Raw genomic sequence first — 18,637 nt, forward strand, 5'->3', positions numbered from 1 at the left:
GGAAACTAAGCAAGGTTTAAGCTGTTTAGTACTTGGAGTGGGAAAGAATTCTGCCCAAAGCACTGATTAGACTGTTCCACTTAAAGTTGATAGTTTGGCCTGGTGGTCTGGCTCAATATAATGCATCTTCCTGTGCTGCTGAAGTCTTCTGTGTTCCCAGGACAAGATTGTTAATAGAGGTGCTACAGCAGTAGTATAAGGATGGGAGTATACACTCCTCCCATCTCAAATTCTAGGTTCTACCTGTGGAATTGAAAGAAATTGTATCTATTAGATAGCAGGGCCTTTCATATCTTAGGTTTCTTGCTCTTTTTCTGACAGTACGTTTACCTTGCTGTTACGATTTTATTAGCTGTTGCCAGATTGCCTGCTAGGCATATATAAGAATACCAACATGAAAGTAAACACTGCAATTGAATTCAAAGCCCTAAATTTGCAAATCTACCAACATCCAGAATACATTTTAAGGAATTAGTTACAGCATAACCTAGCCCGTAAAGCATGTGCAGCTTATGTCTAACTCAGCTGCAGGACCAAATATTTTAATTATTTTGATTAAGAAAGATTAAATAACCCTTCCAACAATTTTAATAATAAGTAGTTGATGTTAAATATATTAATTAGAATATGTTTATTGGTTATAACGTAAAATGACAATAACTATGTGGCAGATTAATAGGCCACAGTGTCCTCTAGTGACAACAAATCATAACAGCCACAACTCAGGTTGTCAAATGCAGTCCTATACATAAGGTATGTTTATAAGGTTCATTTCAGAGCTTATTTTTTGGTGTGGGCTATGTGCTAGCTAGTATAAGTTTTAAAATGTTGGTCAATGTCGATATATATCTTTTCTTAGATATGTTGCTACCTGTGCAAAATAAGGCATTGTTAATACCCAATCAAGCTAACTTTCCATTCCATGTTTTTTTATTAAATCAAATAGGAGGAAAACCTCATCTTGTCCACAAATCTATTTATACCTATGAAAACCCTGCTGTTAGCCAGAGTAAATAAACACCTTAGGAAGACAGATACAGGGCATGGAAAACAATGATACAATGTTGAATGGAAGGGGTCGTATAGAATGTGCAGAACGCGGCGGCCAGACTCCTTAGTGGGGTGAAAAAATTCCAACATATCTCACCCACTCTGGCCGCATTGCACTGGCTGCCCATCCGATTCCACATCGACTTCAAGGTGTTGATGCTCACGTACAAAGCCCTAAACGGTTTAGGGCCTCGATATTTGGTGGAACGCCTTCTACCACCAAGTTCTACCCGTGTCACTCGCGCGAGCCAGGAGGTGAGGTTGAGGAGCCTAACACAGAGGGAGGCCCGGAAGGAGAAGACAAGAAATCGGGCCTTCTCGGCGGTGGCTCCTCGCCTCTGGAACAACCTTCCCCCGGACATTCGCGCGGCCCCCTCGCTGGGTATTTTTAAAAAGCAATTAAAGACAATGATGTTTCGGCAGGCCTTCCCCCCCACCCCCCCTTAGCTAATCCTGATTTTCCTTTTTTCTTTTTCTTAGTTTATAATTTTATGGTTGAAAGTTTTCTTCTTTGTAAATTTGTTTTTAGTCACTGTTGTACCCCTGTTGTGAGCCGCCTAGAGTGGTCTATTGACTAGATAGGCGGGATATAAATAAAATAAATAAATAAATAAATAAATGTGACTATTTTGTAACTGCCCTCTATAGTATCTTTGCAGAATATTTTTTTCCAAGTGAGGATTTTGGTTAAATTTTTCATATAGTGTTGGTATGTTTGTAGCAATAAATCTATACATTCTAGTGCAGCATTTTCTTGATTTAGATACACTGTAAAATTGCCATGTGTGTTCATGGCTACTATTCTATGTTTAAGCCTGATCCTGCACTTTGTTTTCAAAGATGACTAGAAAACCATAATGTATAACACCATGTGATTATCTGTTATGCAGAATGAGATATCAGATTCAAAAACAAAGAGAAGATTCAGGCCTCCATATTGCAAGTTTGAACTCTTATATATCCATTTTCAAGGAGACTAGAAAGTATAGAAAGCATACTGCAGTGTGTTTACCTCCTTTGAAAACTGGTATTTCAGAATGAAACTTGGTGTATAAGACTAGAAAATTCTATACAGTATCTAGATTGAATCCCCTTGAATTCTGCTTCAAAATATCTGTAAAGCAAAGACTGAAATTAGGCCTTTTGAACTTCTGATTAGTCATCTTCTATTTAACAACAATACTCATTGGAAATATGTTGACCCCTTATATGGTGGCAATAGAAGGCATTTTAGTGTTGCACGTGAAATCAGATACTGCTTATTTGTATGTATAGAACTAAAAGCAAAAGAGTGTATCCAGCATAGCAGGAGCACAAAGCTCTTATTTCCTTGCACTGAGCTGCATTTGGAAAATCTAATAAATTTAATTTGCATCACAAAATAATGGCTCATTTGTTCAAAACGGGTACATAATCACATTTCAAGAACTCAAACTCTTCAACAAATAGCATTGTCTGGAATATATTAAAATAAATAGGGAAAATTTCAGATACCAACTCTGTATGCTGAAAACCAGACATATCAAGTAATGTTCTTTGTGTGTCTGCCAGAATATTCACAGTTCATCTTTTCAGACATTTGAAGACATTTGATAGAATATTTTATAGGGTGTTGCTTCGAAGCAATCTTCATTTGTGTCATTGGGAACCTGAGAGTATTTGCACACCATTAACTGCAAATATAATAAAGTGATCATAGCAGGTTTGCAGATGATTCTGTGTGCTAAAGATTCCAATTCTTCCTTCAATATTTTTTCATTTACATTCTTGAGAAACCAAGTATTACCGTAACTGAATTTTTTGATGCTCATTTTATTTTCTTCCTTCATTTAATTGTAGGAGCATAATGCATATAATGTTATCATCATTATTAAGAGCAGCTGGAAAAAAAATACACCTGAAGATTTCAGAAACCCATTTAAGTGTCATGGTTTCAGAAGAATTTTAAAATGTCTAAAAATTGAACTTACTTCAACCCTGCAGATTAATTTTATTCCTGGAAGAACCAGTTTAGTCCAGAATTAAGACAATCTTTTTAGTTGTTGTGAGTCAGGAGGCGAGAAGGAGGCACCTCTCGCCAGAGCACCATCCATACCCACAAAGGAAAGAGAGAGAAGGGGATTATGGACTGTCAGCTTCCTCAAAGAATACTTCAGATGATTCCCTCAAGAGGGCCAAGAGAGAAGAAACACCTCAGGGCCTGGGGGGATGGGAGAGCTAAGAAAGCAGCTAGAAAAGGTGGGAAAGGAGGAGGAGGAGGAGGAAAGAGAGAGGAGGGGAATAAGAAGGAAGGGAGGAAGGAAAAATAACAATACTGTAGTAGAAGAAGCAGGAGAGGGAGATGAGATAAAGGAGGAAGAGATACTACCACCAGGGTGGGAATGGATCTGGTTAGAAGATCCTTGAACACACAGGTGGGAGAGATTAAAAGTACCTTGGGAAGAAGCAGACCATAGGAGGAGAGTGGTGATTCCCCCAAAACCTTCATACGGAGAATAAACCAAGTTGAGGGAGTGGAGAAGGAGGTTAAAGAGAAGAGAGAGAGAAAGTAAAACAGGAAAGATGAGAGAGGATTGAATGGCGAGCGTGGGAGATGAGGACCAGGAAATCCTGGGAAATCATGGAATCCATGGGAGGAATTTTTGGGAGAAGAGTCTGTGCCCCTGTTGCCTGTGTCGACAGGGATGACAATAAAATACTGGATACCGGCTGAGCAACCGGGCCTGTGGAATTCGAGTTTTGGAAGCCCGTTTGTTCAGGAAGAGTGGAAAGCTTTTTCAGCCGCCCAGTTGGAAGGAAAGGAGAAAGACTATGTTTCAGTTGAAGAAAATTGTTTATTTGATAGTTTTAAAATAAATATTCAACTGTTGCAATCACAGTTGATGTTTGTGTTTGGAGATTTGGGAATGCAAGAGAAAAGGAAACAACTCAAGATTCAACCCAAACCCTCACAATTGTCTCTAGGGCTGGAAATAATTATTTAGTCTGATAGTCTAATCTCAGCCATATTGTTATTTCATTTCTATTTACTGCAAACATGCTTGCAGAAAATAGTTTTCTTTTGTAATCCCAATGTTTTTGTGAGTGACTGACATACTGGCATACTAGCATGATGAAGAAGCATCATCGGATAGGAATTGTACTGATTGTTACTAATCTTTTGAGGTAAATCCAGTATTGTACTAGCAGAAGCCCACTAATCCAACAAGACATATTACCCTTGTCTTCCCTTTCTCAGCCCTCTAAGCTGCCTGGGTTTTCTCACCAGTTTTGAACAGATTTTGTGAGTGTGCAAAAAAGAGGAGGGCTTACCCTGTCACAATTTATCTGACAGAAGCAGCTCTATCAGTGGGCTGATACCATTGGTTCTAATAATAGGATAAGAATAGCACAACATCTATTTTGAAATAGAACTGTAACAGATATTCAGCAATATTTTTTCCATCCTGGTAATTTTGGACATTTTGCCTCCATGGGGAGTCCCTCTGGATTCCCACAGAAATTAGGAAATTTCCAGGAGCTGCAGTGGAAAGAAATGCAGAACATTGGGTTTTTGTCCATATCATGGCAAGATTACATTTGACAGTCCTGTGCTGCTTGGGGTATTGCCCTCTGTGGGATTTTTGTATCCCTTTGTTATTCTTTTTTTGTTTCAGGCTCTTGAACTGGTCAGTTTGAAATTATTGTTGATCAGCCCAGTATGGAATGGTACATAACCATTTGAAACTGGCCACAGTAAGGCAAGAAGAACAAAGAGCCACAAGAATCCAGCAGAAGGTAACACTTGAGTCACCAACAGTGCAGGACTGTCAAATCTAATCTTGCACAGCGAATAATTGATGGCAAAATGTTTCTGTTTTGAACCTGAAGGGCAGAGTAGACAGATAATATAATCATAAATTCAAAATGCTATGTAACGTAATACAATAATATAGCAAAGAACTAAATCCCACAATCCAAGAAGAACTAGAAAAATAAGATCTAGAATTATTACCTGAGTAGCTTTGCTTCTGGAAAACCGGGATCATCGCAGCCTTCATTGTTTATGATTCCATCCTTAATAATCAAGTAGTGTTCAGGCAGTCTGATTAAGCATTCTTTGCTTGCACAGCAGTAAGTAAGAATTATCTAGGTGCTATTAGGAAATTTTGTGGAGAATTTCTATGGTCTCTAAAGAACTATGCACAAGATTGCATGGGAAACTACTGAAGACATGGCTGGCCAGGAAATCATGAAAGATACCTTATATATGAGTAGAATGTTCTGCTTCTAACTGTGAACTTATTCCTGCTTCTTAAGAACATTTTTCTGTCCTGAATATAATGTCAATAGAAATATACTGTTTTAATGTTGCTTTCATAAATCCTCTGTCACAATTTGCTCTTTTTTTGGTAAGATAACTGTTGCTTTCAATGTCTTTCTCTAGTCGATTACTGACATGGAGAGATATACAGCATATCATCGTAAAAACTTCACGGGCAGGACATTTGATTGCTAATGACTGGAAAACCAATGCTGCTGGTTACAAGGGTGAGTTTATCCTTTCCTATTAATTACTATGGGCTTTTCCTTCCTTCCTTCCTTCCTTCCTTCCTTCCTTCCTTCCTTCCTTTCTTGAAGAAAAATCTTTAGATGCTTTGACTGCCAGCTCGAGTATGTGCAGCTTCTCTCTCTTTCCATTAATGAAATAAAGGAAGCCACAAGGTCAGACTTTTAGGAATTCTAGTTTACAGTGGCTTTGTAAGTAATTTGTGTAGAGCTGCACTATAGATAAAATCAAAGAGGCCTCATAGGAATGGTTGATTATTGGAAGCTAACATGTCTTAAGCCAATTCCTATGCTGAAATGTGAATTTAAAGTCTGATGCTTGAAAGCGTGTTTTACAGCATTATGACATGTTAAAACTTAGGAACCCATACAGAAAGGCTTGTACTTAACATTGGTGAGACTTACTTCTGTTTGGTCAGCTCATTCAGATAGGGGTAAGGATTAGAGATGGGCATGAATCATAGAAATGGTGATTCATTTTGATTTATGATTTGTCAAGGTTGACGAATCGCAAATAATGAATTTATGATTTTTTCTTGATGAATCAATCAATCAATCAATGAATTGAATTTGCCTTTAAAACCTTATAAAATGGCCCTCCAAGCACCTAGAGACACCAAAATTGCTGAAACGCTTGCCCTGACTCTCTACAAGCCCTGCAGTTTGGTGGAGTTTGGGTTTCAGAAATCAGTTATGCACCCACAAAGTGTCATCCCCCCCCAAAAGTGCCCTTTAGCACCACACTTGGGGAAACCCAATCTTCACCAAACTTGGAGGAACTGTAGAGGAGAGTCAGCAGAAGCTTTTCTGTGATTTTGGTGTCTCTAGGTGCCCGGGGCAGGACTTTCCTGGGGTGCCCTCTTTGAGGATTTATAACTCAGACATCCAAAATTCAATATTCCCCAAATATGGAGGGATTGTAGAAGAGAGTTGGGGAAGCTTCCCTGCAATTTTGGTGTCTCTAGATGCCGGGGGGGGGGGATTATATAGCCAAATGAATCAACAAATTAAAAATCACTAAAACATCATTGATGCGTATTCATTGGGGCTTTGATTTGTACAATGGCGTCCTGTCCCTTGAGCACTGCCTGGATATCATGCTGGGGTGGATGAGGGATAATAGACTGAGGCCCAGACAAGATGGAGGACCCCTAGTGTATTCAGTTTGGGTGCTCCCGTTCCCTTGGGAGGGGCTAATCTCTTCTTTAAGGATGAGGTTCTCCATCTTGGCACACTTTTGGACCCAGGGCTATCAGTGGAGTCTCAGGTAACATCTATGATCCATTACATCTGTTTCCATCTGAGGTGGATCAACAAGCTGTGTCCCTACCTTAACACTGGGTCCCTCGCCATGTTGGTCCATGCATTGATAGTCTCAAGATTAAAATACTGCAATGCTGTTTACATGCAGCCGCCCATGAGGCGGCTACAGAAACTTCAGCAGGTCCAGAATATGGCAGCCAGATTATTGAGCGCGTGAAGAAACACCGTTGTATCTCCTCTACCTTGATTGCTTTGCACTGGCTACCTGTTTGTCTCATGGCAGCTTCAATGTGATGATGTTGACATACAAGTCCCTAAACAGTTTGGGACCTAGATACCTGGCAGAATGTCTCCTTCCAGTGAGATCTGCCTGACCTACCCTATCTTCCCAGGCTGGGCTGTTGAGATCATTGACCCTGAAAGAGGCCCAGAAAGAGGAGGCCAGAAACTGCATCTTCTCAGCAGTCACCCCCCACTCCCCCTGAAATGTGCCTGGCCCCTTCACTGGGAATTTACAAACAATCCTTGAAAACATGGTTATTTAGATAGGCTTTCCTGCATATCACATCATTATAATGCAGGGGGTTTTCAGCGCTTATATTATCTGCTCCACCACCTTGCCATTTTAAATTTGTTTTAGTTATTTTGATGTTTGTGTGTCTGCGTGTATGTGGCCCAGTAAGTTTAATTTTGGTTTTTTGTATAGTTATTATGTTTAGTGCCTTTTAGAGTGTTGTCTGTTTTGTGTTATGAACTGCCCAAAGTGGCCTTGGTAGCCAGATAAGTGGTATAGAAGTTGAATAATTAATTAAATAAATCATAAATATTTATGTCATTGATACATTTGAAGTATAATATATACTGCAATTGCTACACATTGAAATAATAATGCATTAATTTGAGAAGGAAATATTTAGAGAGAGAGAGAGAAAGTTACAACTAGAGTTCTTTGAGTGGGTTAGATAGTTTCTATAATAGATTTTAGAAAAAGTACATCACAAAGACAAGATATGAAGTTCCAGCATGCTAGGTTTGCTGCCTTGAGTCCTTTTAAGGAGAAAGGCGGGGTAAAAATATTTTAAATAAATAAATCATGTTTGACCAAGAAACCATTGAATAATTTAACTGTTTTCTGAATTCTCATTTATTTTATTTCTGTTACAGTGGAAAGATTCCAGTGTTGTAAAAGCAGTAGTCTCATTGTGTGATAGGGTTTTCTTTTCTTTTTTTTTGTCACCCATCTGGTCTCATCCCCCAACCCCCCATATTTCAGAGGGTCCCTTCATGGAGGCATTTCTGCCAGCAACAGGACTTAATTGGATTCCATGCTATGTTGTTTTGATTTATTCCTTGTGGCATTACTGGGGGGGACAGCAAGTGTTGGTACGTTGGAGTACCCATCTCTTGAGCCAAGGAGTTGAAGTGCAGATTCCCCCCCGTGTCTCTCAGGAGAGGGCCTTGCCTGCTCTGCCACCTGTGCAGTCTTGAGCAAGCTGCATAGTCATTCAGTGCTCCCAGAAAGAGTCCCTTGGTACCACCAGAAATTACTTCAAGCTACTTTATAAGATCTTGAGTCACATAAGGTGAAATCAGTTTTACAGCACATTATTAATATTGTTGTCAGCACTTCTCAGCAAACTGAACAGATGTTATACTGTTTGATGATTTGAGGCAAAGTTAGGGTTGCTAGTTTGTCACCTGAAAATATTGTTTCAATTTTTAAAAATTAATCAGATATTTTCCCTTTCTGATGGAGGCAAACTTCATGCCTTAGCAGACAAAAGAGGAGCGTGGGTAAAAAGACCAATACAGTGGTGCCCCGCATAGCGACGATAATCCGTGCAGCAAAAATTGTCGCTATACGGATTCGTTGCTATGCGAAATTAAAAAGCCCATAGGAATGCATTGAAACCCCTTCAATGCGTTCCTATGGGCTCAAAACTTAACATTTAAGCGAAAATCCTCCATATGGCGGCCATTTTATCTGCCCGGTAAGCAAGGAATCCATCCCTGTTTTACCCGGCAGCCATTTTGGAACCGCCAATCAGCTGGGGGAAAACATCACTATGAGAAAACCGGTAAGCGAAACAGCTTACCGATCATCGCAAAGCGATTTTTCCCCATAGGAAACATCGTTATGCAAACGCAAAAGCGATCGCAAAAACATTGTCGCTATGCGGATTCGTCGTTAAATGGGGCGCCCGTTATGCAAGGCACCACTGTATGGGGAAAGTAGGAGTAGTGAAGTAGTTCAAGGTCTTACTGTCATTTTTTAAAAAGGTAATCCTTTGCTTTTGGTTAACATTGTGGTGACTTTAGACAAGTTAATTTTACAGAGGTGACTGTTGAGCCAAGAGGTTGGAATTCAAATTTTCTTTGTGTCTCCCAGGAGAGGAATGTTTGAAGGACAGATCTGAATATGTATGGTCAGAATTAATTTGTCTGCTCTTACGTCATTACTGCTTTACATTTTTATCTGGCTAGCATAAGTAGAAAAGTATATATGTAAGTATGTCCTATGGCTTTTCAGGAGGAAAATACTGATTAGTCAAAAATGTGTTATCACATTACTTGGGATCTTAGACTTCATGTAAATATGGCATAAAGTCTAAGGACATATTGTTATATGTAAATCATAAAGACTTCAAATGCCTTTTAAAATTTTGTGCCAGAGGAAGAGTAATTCCTGCAGTTTGTTCAATTGTATCATACAATAGTTGTCAAATGGAAATGAGTAGGACCTTTGATACATTGCAGTATCTGTATACAGTTGTTCAGTAGTTCCATTTTTTAAAGCTCATTTTATTATCTATGCACTATAAGTCAATAGCTCATCTTATAGGATTCTACACACATACACCCCAACCTGCTTAAAGTCACAAATGAAGGGATATCAGGAAGTTGATGTGACCTTACAAAATCGTTATAAATATTCTCCTGTTGGAACTGGAAGAGAGATAAAATGGCGTTTACTGTTGAGGAATCAACTTTGCCCTAAATAAAATGAATAGCTTTAAGTAAATTATTTTGGCAACGTAAACTGAGCAAATGGTTCCAATAAACAGTAAAATCTTTTTAAATCTCCTGTTAGTTTTGGATGAAGGAAAAGCAAATGATTTAGATTAAATAACCAGCATCCAACTTTGGAGCTTGATACATTGGGGGGGGGGGAGAGTTTGTATGTTGCTGCTGGCAAGAATAGAACAGTATTTTACTGTTGCACGTGGCAATATTTAGTTTAGTATTTCACTGTTGTCCTCAGCTGTAGCCAGAAATAGCAACTAAAGGACTGTGTTTTATAGAATGAATTACTCAGATCAGAATGAATCCCATGTGGAAATGTACTATCATTCTCTCATTGGCTGAAACATATCTCTTCCACAACAATTTCATAGCAAGGTGTAAATGAGAAACAAAGAAGACTTCTACAATGGACTATGGCCACCATCTTATCCATGCTCTCCCAGTAAACATGCTTAATTCTGTGTTATAAAACAAATTGAAGCACAGCATGAGGATATTTGAAGGATAGGTAAATTCTGGGAGGGAAGTGGGAACCTGTTCCTTTTGAAAATGGAAATAAGAGGAAGAAAATAGCAAAACCTGAAGGAGTTTCTTGCTCCACAAAGAGTCAGTGAAAGCTGGCACTCAAAAGTGGGTCAAAATGCCTTTTCAGTGGACTACTTCACTTGTTTTCATGGTAACAGCGGAGTCTCAGAACAGTTACTCCTCCTGATTTCAAGTCAGAAATGGAAAGTGGTAGAAATGTAGCCATTGGTCCCCATGACTGTAGAATACTGAAGCTTTTTATCTTTGCTTGAAGTACCGTGCCACTAGAGGAATGAGCATTCAGTACAGTAGTGCACATTAAATATCCATCAACTAAATGAATCCCAATTATTTTTTCAGCTCAGGAAGCTATGATGTCGCAGTTGTTGGCTTCCCACCCACCCCAGTTCAGCTTAATTTAGTAATCATAATCCCATGCTGATTTTGAATTATCATGAAAAGTTTAATACATTATAGTAAGCTCTGCATGCCTTATTTCTATTTCTTTCTCTACCTGCTACTGGAGCTCACACAGTGTTTTTAAACAGCTGTAGTTGTTCACTGTCATAGAAAATGCTTAAGAAAACAAATTCCTTTCCTCTCTCAAAGGGATCAAAATTATATGCACTTCTCTCTTCAACAACGCTGGAGTTGGGGCCCTGGACCCCCATATAATTCAAAATCCATGCAAAACTCCTATGCCCCCCAAAACATAACGACAAAGTATAAGCAGTTGATTCTGTCTCACACACACCCCTTCCCCGACCCACATCACCTCCCGACAGACATGAGAATCCTTCCTGGCCACCACATGGGACCACCATGCCAGACAATGGGGCCAGCCAGGCTGCTGCACCACCAATAAAAGGGACTTTAGTAAATTTGAGATCCATCTTTGTCAGACCATTTCTTGGAAACAAATTTTTGTTGTTTAATCGTTTAGTCGTGTCCAACTCTTCGTGACCCCATGGACCAGAGCATGCCAGGCCCTCCTGTCTTCCACTGCCTCTCGGAGTTTGGTCAAATTCATGTTGGTAGCTTCAGTGACACTGACCAACCATCTTGTCTTCTGTCATCTCCTCTTGCCTTCACACTTTCCCAACATCAGGGTCTTTTCCAGGGAGTCTTCTCTTCTCATGACATGGCCAAAGTATTGGAGCCTCAGCTTCAGGATCTGTCCTTCCAGTGAACATTCAGGGCTGATTTCCTTCAAAATGGATAGGTTTGTTCTCCTTGCAGTTCAGGGGACTCTCAAGAGCCTCCTCCAGCACCACAATTCAAAAGCATCAATTCTTCGGTGGTCAGCCTTCTTTACGGTCCTGCTCTCACTTCCATACATCACTACTGGAAAAACCATAGCTTTGACTATGTGGGCCTTTGTCAGCAAGATGATGTCTCTGCTTTTTAAGATGCTGTCTAGGTTTGTCATCACTTTCCTCCCAAGAAGCAGGTGTCTTTTAATTTCGGGGCTGCTCTCACTATCTGCAGTGATCAGGGTGCCCAAGAAAGTAAAATCTATCACCGCCTCCATATCTTCCACTTCTATTTGCCAGGAGGTGATGGGACCAGTGGCCATGATCTTAGTTTTTTTTTCTGTTGAACTTCAGACCATTTTTTGCGCTCTCCTCTTTCACCCTCATTAAGAGATTCTTTAATTCTTCCTCACTTTCTGCCATCAGAATGGTATCCTCTGCATATCTGAGGTTGTTTATATTTCTTCCAGCAATCTTAATTCCAGTTTGGGATTCATCCAGTCCAGCCTTTCGCATGATGTATTCTGCATATAAGTTAAATAAGTAGGGGGACAATATACAGTCTTGTTGTATTCCTTTCCCAATTTTGAACCAATCAGTTGTTCCATATCCAATTCTAACTGTTGCTTCCTGTCCCACATATACATTTTTAGGAGATGGATAAGGTAGTCAGGCACTCCCATTTCTTTAAGAACTTGCCATGGTTTGCTGTGTTCCACACAATCAAAGGCTTTTGCGTAGTCAATGTAGATGTTTTTCTGAAACTCTCTGGCTTTCTCCATAACATTGCGCATGTTAGCAATTTGGTCTCTAGTACCTCTGCCCCTTCGAAATCCAGCTTGTACTTCTGGAAGTTCTTGGTCCACATACTGCTGAAGCCTACCTTGTAGGATTTGAGCATAACCTTGCTAGTGTGTGAAATGAGTGCAATTGTACGGTAGTTGGAACATTCTTTTGCACTGCCCTTCTTTGGGATTGGGATGTAGGCTGATCTTTTCCAATCCTCTGCCCACTGCTGAGTTTTCCAAACTTGCTGGCATATTGAGTGTAGCACCTCCACTTATCTTGTTGTTAGTCATGCTTTCTAAGGCCCACTTGACTTCACTCTCCAGGATGTCTGGCTCAAGGTCAGCAGCCACACTATCTGGGTTGTCCAGATATTTCTGGTCTAGTTCCTCTATGTATTCTTGCCACCTCTTCTTGATGTCTTCTGATTCTGTAAGGTCCCTACTATTTTTTATCATGTCCATCTTTGCACAAAAGCTTCCTTTCATATCTACAATTTTCTTGAACAGATCTCTGGTTTTTCTCTTTCTATTGTTTTCCTCTATATCTTTGCATTGTTCATTTAAGAAGGCCCTCTTGTCTCTGCTTGCTATTCTTTCGAAGTCCGCATTCAATTTTCTGTAACTTTCCCTATCTCCCTTGCATTTTGTTTCCCTTCTCTCTGCTATTTGTAAGGCCTCGTTGGACAGCCACTTTGCTTTCTTGCATTTCCTTTTCTTTGGGATGGTTTTTGTTGCTGCCTCCTGTACAATGTTATGAGCCTCCATCCATAGTTCTTCAGGCACTCTGTCCACCAAATCTTGTACCTTAAATCTGTTGTTCACTTCCACTGTGTATTCATAAGGGATTTGGTTTAGATTATACCTCACTAGCCCAGTGGTTTTTCTTACTTTCTTCAGTTTAAGCTTGGGTTTTACTATAAGAAGCTGATGATCAGAGCCACAATCAGCTCCAGGTCTTGTTTTTGCTGACTGTATAGAGCTTCTCCATCTTTGGCTGCAGAGAATATAATCAATCTGATTTTGGTATTGCCCATTTGGTCATGTCCATTTGTAGAGTCACCTCTTGTGTTGTTGGAAAAGAGTGTTTGTGATGACCAGCTTGTTCTCTTAACAGAACTTTATTAGCCTTTGCCCTGCTTCATTCTGAACTCCAAGGCCAAACTTACCTGTTGTTCCTTTTACCTCTTGACTCTCTACTTTAGCATTCCAATCCCCTAGAATGAGAAGAACACCTTTCTTTGGTGTCAGTTTTAAAAGGTGTTGTAGGTCTTCATAGAATTGGTCAGTTTCAGCCTCTTCAGCATCAGTGGTTGGTGCATAAACCTGGATTACTGTGATGTTGAAAGGTCTGCCTTGGATTCGTATTCAAATCATTCTATCATTTTTGATAAATTGGTAGTCAAAGAACGTTATGTTCACTGTGGTTTTCACATGCTCATCATTAGTAGTGGTTTTGGGAATATTGCAGGGAAGCAGATAGGTCTGTGAGAACAAGGAGAGAGAAAGAGAGCATATATCTATACAAATGGAATCCTCTTCATGACAGTCTTCATAGTGGTAACTAGTTGTGAGCCTGTTACCTTGTGAATCACCAGAAAAGCCTGGGCTATAAGTTTACAAAACCTCTCCTGCAGAACTAATAGAGCAGCATGACATGCCATAGCATATGGTGCAGGACTGAAAGAATGGGTGGACTATGCTTTGCTACTACTGCTATGCTGTAAACGGAATCTGTGCGGGTTTCATCCCTTTTCCCTCCATTGTCCTTGTGGGAACATGAGACGTGATGGGTGGGCTGAGGGACTGGGTAGAAAGAAGCTGGTTTCACCCTTTTAGGAGTCTTTGGTGCTGTTCAATATGACGTTTCAGTTTCTCTTCTTTTTCCTGTACAAAGCCACTCCCTCCATGCAATTTCTTTTGCTTCCCTTCCTTGGCTATCCTCTTCCTGGAACAGTTTCCCAGCCAACAAACTCCTGACACTTCATTCCAATTTCTGATAGATCATTTAGCTGGATAAAATGTGGCCAGTTAAGAAATATGGCATCTCTATTTGGACAGAAATGACTAAAATATATGTGGTAGAGGACATATTTAATATGGGCAGATTTTTCAGAGAGCTCTTATTTAGTTGGTTGATCATATGTCTTCAGTGAAAGAAAATCTGTTCATAGCAGTTGGGAATTATATCACAAGCTATTCAATGCTTTTTCAAATGACAGTACGCATTAAGATGGACTTTATGAGTTTTTGAAGTCAATGACTATTCTTTTTTTATAAAATACCGAGATCACCTATTTGCACTCCAACCAGACAGTCAAGATTAATGGCAAGGCAACCAAATGTCTGTGAAAAATTATAGTGATAGATGCATGCCCACTACACGTTTTCTTGGTATTTGTGTTGCAATGAGATCCCTTTCTGTTGTATGTTGATGATGGCCAGCAATCTGAAAATATACCTGACTCATTGGAGGTTACTTAGCAAAGGGAAGGGAGTAGGATGTGCATTGTTGACAGTGGAAAATGGAAAGGCGGTGCTTACTCAGATGGTCTTTTGCAACTACCGATCTATTCAAAAATATGCCCTGCTCATTATCTTCCCCAAAAAGAAATGAAATCATTTCAGCTCTAATGTTGTGCCTGTGGATTATGCCTAGTGCCGTTTAATGCTGGCTAAGTGATTCTTTATAGTACTCCCAGAAGCACTTAGATTGGTTAATGTCATGCAAAGCAATAGCAGCAGTACTAATTTATATTTAAATAGATGGGTGAGTTTTGAATGGTGTGGGAAAAGTGGATAAATGTATTTTTCTTTCAAGATGAAGAGGATCAGCTACTTTTATCAGCTTTGTAATGTCTTCTCACATTGTTATTATTTAGTCTATGAAAATGATGGGTTTGTCTCAGTACCTGCAGCTGCTGGCCAAACCCATTTGATCATGGACTTTGAAGTGTAAGCGCTGCAGACAACCCAATATCAGTTGTCTGGAATGTTTCCACTTGGAAGTCTTTAAAGCACCGCTGAATGTCAGGCTGCTTTGATTTGGTTGGGGGAAAATTACTTATTGGGTATATACATTTTTAAAATGGCAGGCTTTCTCTTACTTCTACTCAGTCATCATCATCATAATCACACACACACACACAATTTTGAAACATTAATAATAATTTCAGTCATGGGAAATTAACATAGACGGTGTAACCTTGAGTGGTAAGCTGTTTTTCAAAAATAAATAATCAGACTTTCTAAGTAGCAAGTCTTCTACTGGACAAAAATGTTTGCCATTGTGGAGGTTGTTTGTTGTGCCCATCCTTTGAAGACAGCAGTCAAGTGAGGACACTGCATGAAGAGGCATTTCTAATTCAAATTACAAAATTTCCTTAATTCTGAGTTGCAAAATAATTCTATTTATTTGTATAGCATGGTCACTGTACATTGCACTTTATTAGGTAATAGAAAGAAAACTGTTTATATGAACAGAAATCAGGCTTCTGCCACTGTAGCCTGCATTATAACTTTCATATATTCTTGACTAATGCATATTCAGTTGCACTTAATGTCTTATATTCTTCATGCACTTATTTTTTAAGCTTTAACTAAGGATTGGGCCAAGATAAGCAGAACTGGCCAATATCAATTAGGATACCATAGTTCTGGCATGTGTCCTCTAGCTCTTTTCAACATGTTGACCATAACTTCATAGAAATTTTAAGTCTTAGTACTGCCAGACGTATCAGTGGGTGGCACAGGAATATGGGAAACACCCCATATACTCTATGTACAACTGCCATACTATAAACTAAGCCATATTAAAGTGTAGGCACTAAGCAGTCATGCAACCATGTTCAGAAACTGTAGTTTGATTTTTTTCACATTCTATGCTTGCTGGCAGACTTTGTTTTTTTAATTTTATCTCTACTTTTTTGTCTGACTAATACAGTTCCTGGAGGCACCACAGCTATATCTCAGAGTCCATGCTTTGCTGTTATGTGCTATTATGTCCTTTTGTTATCTATCTATTATTTTGCTTGTTGTGAAGCACCCAGAATAGTCCACTAATGGGGCGGTCAGTCAGTCAGTCAGTCAGTAAGTACATTCTAACATATGACAATGAATAAATGGCTACCAAGATATTCTATTGAGACATCCTATCATCAATCCTGCACGGGTCTTACAAACTAATGGCCCATGGCCTTCATTAATGTGCTTGTGCTTATATTCTCATACATCGGTGTAAAATAAATCCAGTTTGGATGTGTGAATCAAACCCATATCTGGCCTTGTCATTTAACACTAAAACAAGATGTTGTAGATCAGATAACTTGGTCAAATATAGCTGTTATTCTCAGCGAAGGCTTGAAGAGGACAGAAATATACTATATGGAAAGCTACTGTGTTCTGTGAAACAGGAAAGAGCTATTTTTTTTTCATGGTGGCAATTTCATTTATATTTTGCAGTTAGCCACTTGTATGGCTTTGGACTGATGGATGCTGAAGCTATGGTGATGGAAGCAGAAAAGTGGACCACAGTACCTCCTCAGCATGTGTGTGTTGAGAATACAGATCGGCAAATCAAGTAATGCTTCTTGAAGGCATTTGTTGATATATTTATGCAGTACGTGGTAACTCATGTGTGGAAGGATCCCAGCAAGAGTCAGTTAATTCCTGTTTTTAAGTACCCCACCTCATTGCATGTATGCAGAAAGACAAGGCTTAGATCATTAAGGGAAAAATGTTCTGCATACATCCCGTATCTCTTGTTTCATGTTCTTATATGTTAATTACAATTTCAATCTTAAATTAATGAATAGATGTTTCTATTCTGCTTCCTGTCTTGAGGTGGCATATGCATATCTATTAAATCATTAATGGAGACCATGGTGGTATTTGATGTTTTGAAACAGAACAATACGACCAGATAATATTCGTAATGGAGCAGATAATGGTGTTCGCTCAATATACAAGGCTACAGGCTGTGCAGATAATGCCAATCACCATGTAATCTATCTGGAGCATGTTGTTGTGCGCATCACTATCACACATCCCCGGAGGGGTGACCTGGCAATTTATTTGACTTCACCTTCTGGAACAAGATCTCAACTATTGGCAAACAGGTACCATATTTCTATTCACTTTTCAGGCTGATCAGTGTTCACTCCCAAGGCTGTAATGCAGTTTAAATAAACATGAGTGGAGACATTGCTTCAAAATATGTCTTTTCATGAAAGTGAAAAAATGGTGTGGAAATTGAATCTGCTGCCATTATGAATATCAGCTGAGGCTAGAATCATCCCGTAATCTTTGCTACTGGCTACACTAGATTTTGACTGTTTCTTAATTGCTAGATAGCTCGGTGGTTTAGGTATCTGGCTGTAGAGCTAGAGGTTGGGAGTTCAATTCCCCACTGTGCCTTCTTGACAAGCTCTGGACTCAAAGATTCATAGGGTCCCTTCAAACTCTGCAGTTCCAAGATTCTAAGATTAAAATGTGGCATCACTGTAGGATATAGAAGAAGTGAAACAGGGTCAGTATCTCTCAGAAAGGTGATTGACAGAGCAGTGACTTTGAATGATACGTATTGTTACATTTATCCTACCTAAAAAGAATTGTGGCATAGCCCAATAAGCTGACATAACCTGGCCTTTCTGCCCTGAGGATTTCAGAACTGTTCCTGTCATGTATCCTATCATGAGTGTCGTTTGTGATATTGTCTATCTGGCCTGACTTCTGATAAAGAATAGCTCTGTTGGAAATGTCAAGAACTTTTTAAAAGTTTTTTTTCTAGGGCCAGTCCAAGCATGTGACTCAGGAATCAATTAAAATAGTTTATACCTTACTCTTCAGATAAGAATATGTACAACCTTTTAGTCATAAGATGATAAGTAATCTCTTTTATTGTAAATGGAGTAATACTGACCAATCTCTCTATTCATGTGGTGAATGTAATATGCATGGAAAATTGTAGGAGAATGAATTGCATGCAGTCAGATAATGTCAGATTTCTAATGCTGATTTGGAGAATGTTAATAAGCACCTTTACTACCAAGATGTAGGAGGCTCCCACTCTCTCCTTCTCATCTTCATAAATATCCCTTTAGAAAAATATGATTTGTTGAAACATGTACCCAGAGGTACCTAGTAATCTCCTGTCTCCTGATCTATTATGATGATTCAGCCAAACCCTGT

General features: G+C 39.3%; 1 protein-coding gene across 2 annotated transcripts in view; it reads left to right on the forward strand.

The window, feature by feature from the left end:
• PCSK5 (proprotein convertase subtilisin/kexin type 5) overlaps positions 1-18,637 on the forward strand; it is a 357,644-nt gene that overhangs the window by 202,709 nt on the left and 136,298 nt on the right. For both annotated transcript variants that reach the window (XM_020787785.3, XM_020787784.3), the window contains exons 10-12: positions 5,477-5,580; positions 16,910-17,027; positions 17,356-17,565. In XM_020787785.3, coding sequence (XP_020643444.3) covers positions 5,477-5,580; positions 16,910-17,027; positions 17,356-17,565 — 432 coding nt within the window. The remainder of the gene's footprint in view (positions 1-5,476; positions 5,581-16,909; positions 17,028-17,355; positions 17,566-18,637) is intronic.

Source organism: Pogona vitticeps, chromosome 2, assembly GCF_051106095.1.
Source record: "Pogona vitticeps strain Pit_001003342236 chromosome 2, PviZW2.1, whole genome shotgun sequence".
Classification (NCBI taxonomy): Eukaryota; Metazoa; Chordata; class Lepidosauria; order Squamata; family Agamidae; genus Pogona; species Pogona vitticeps.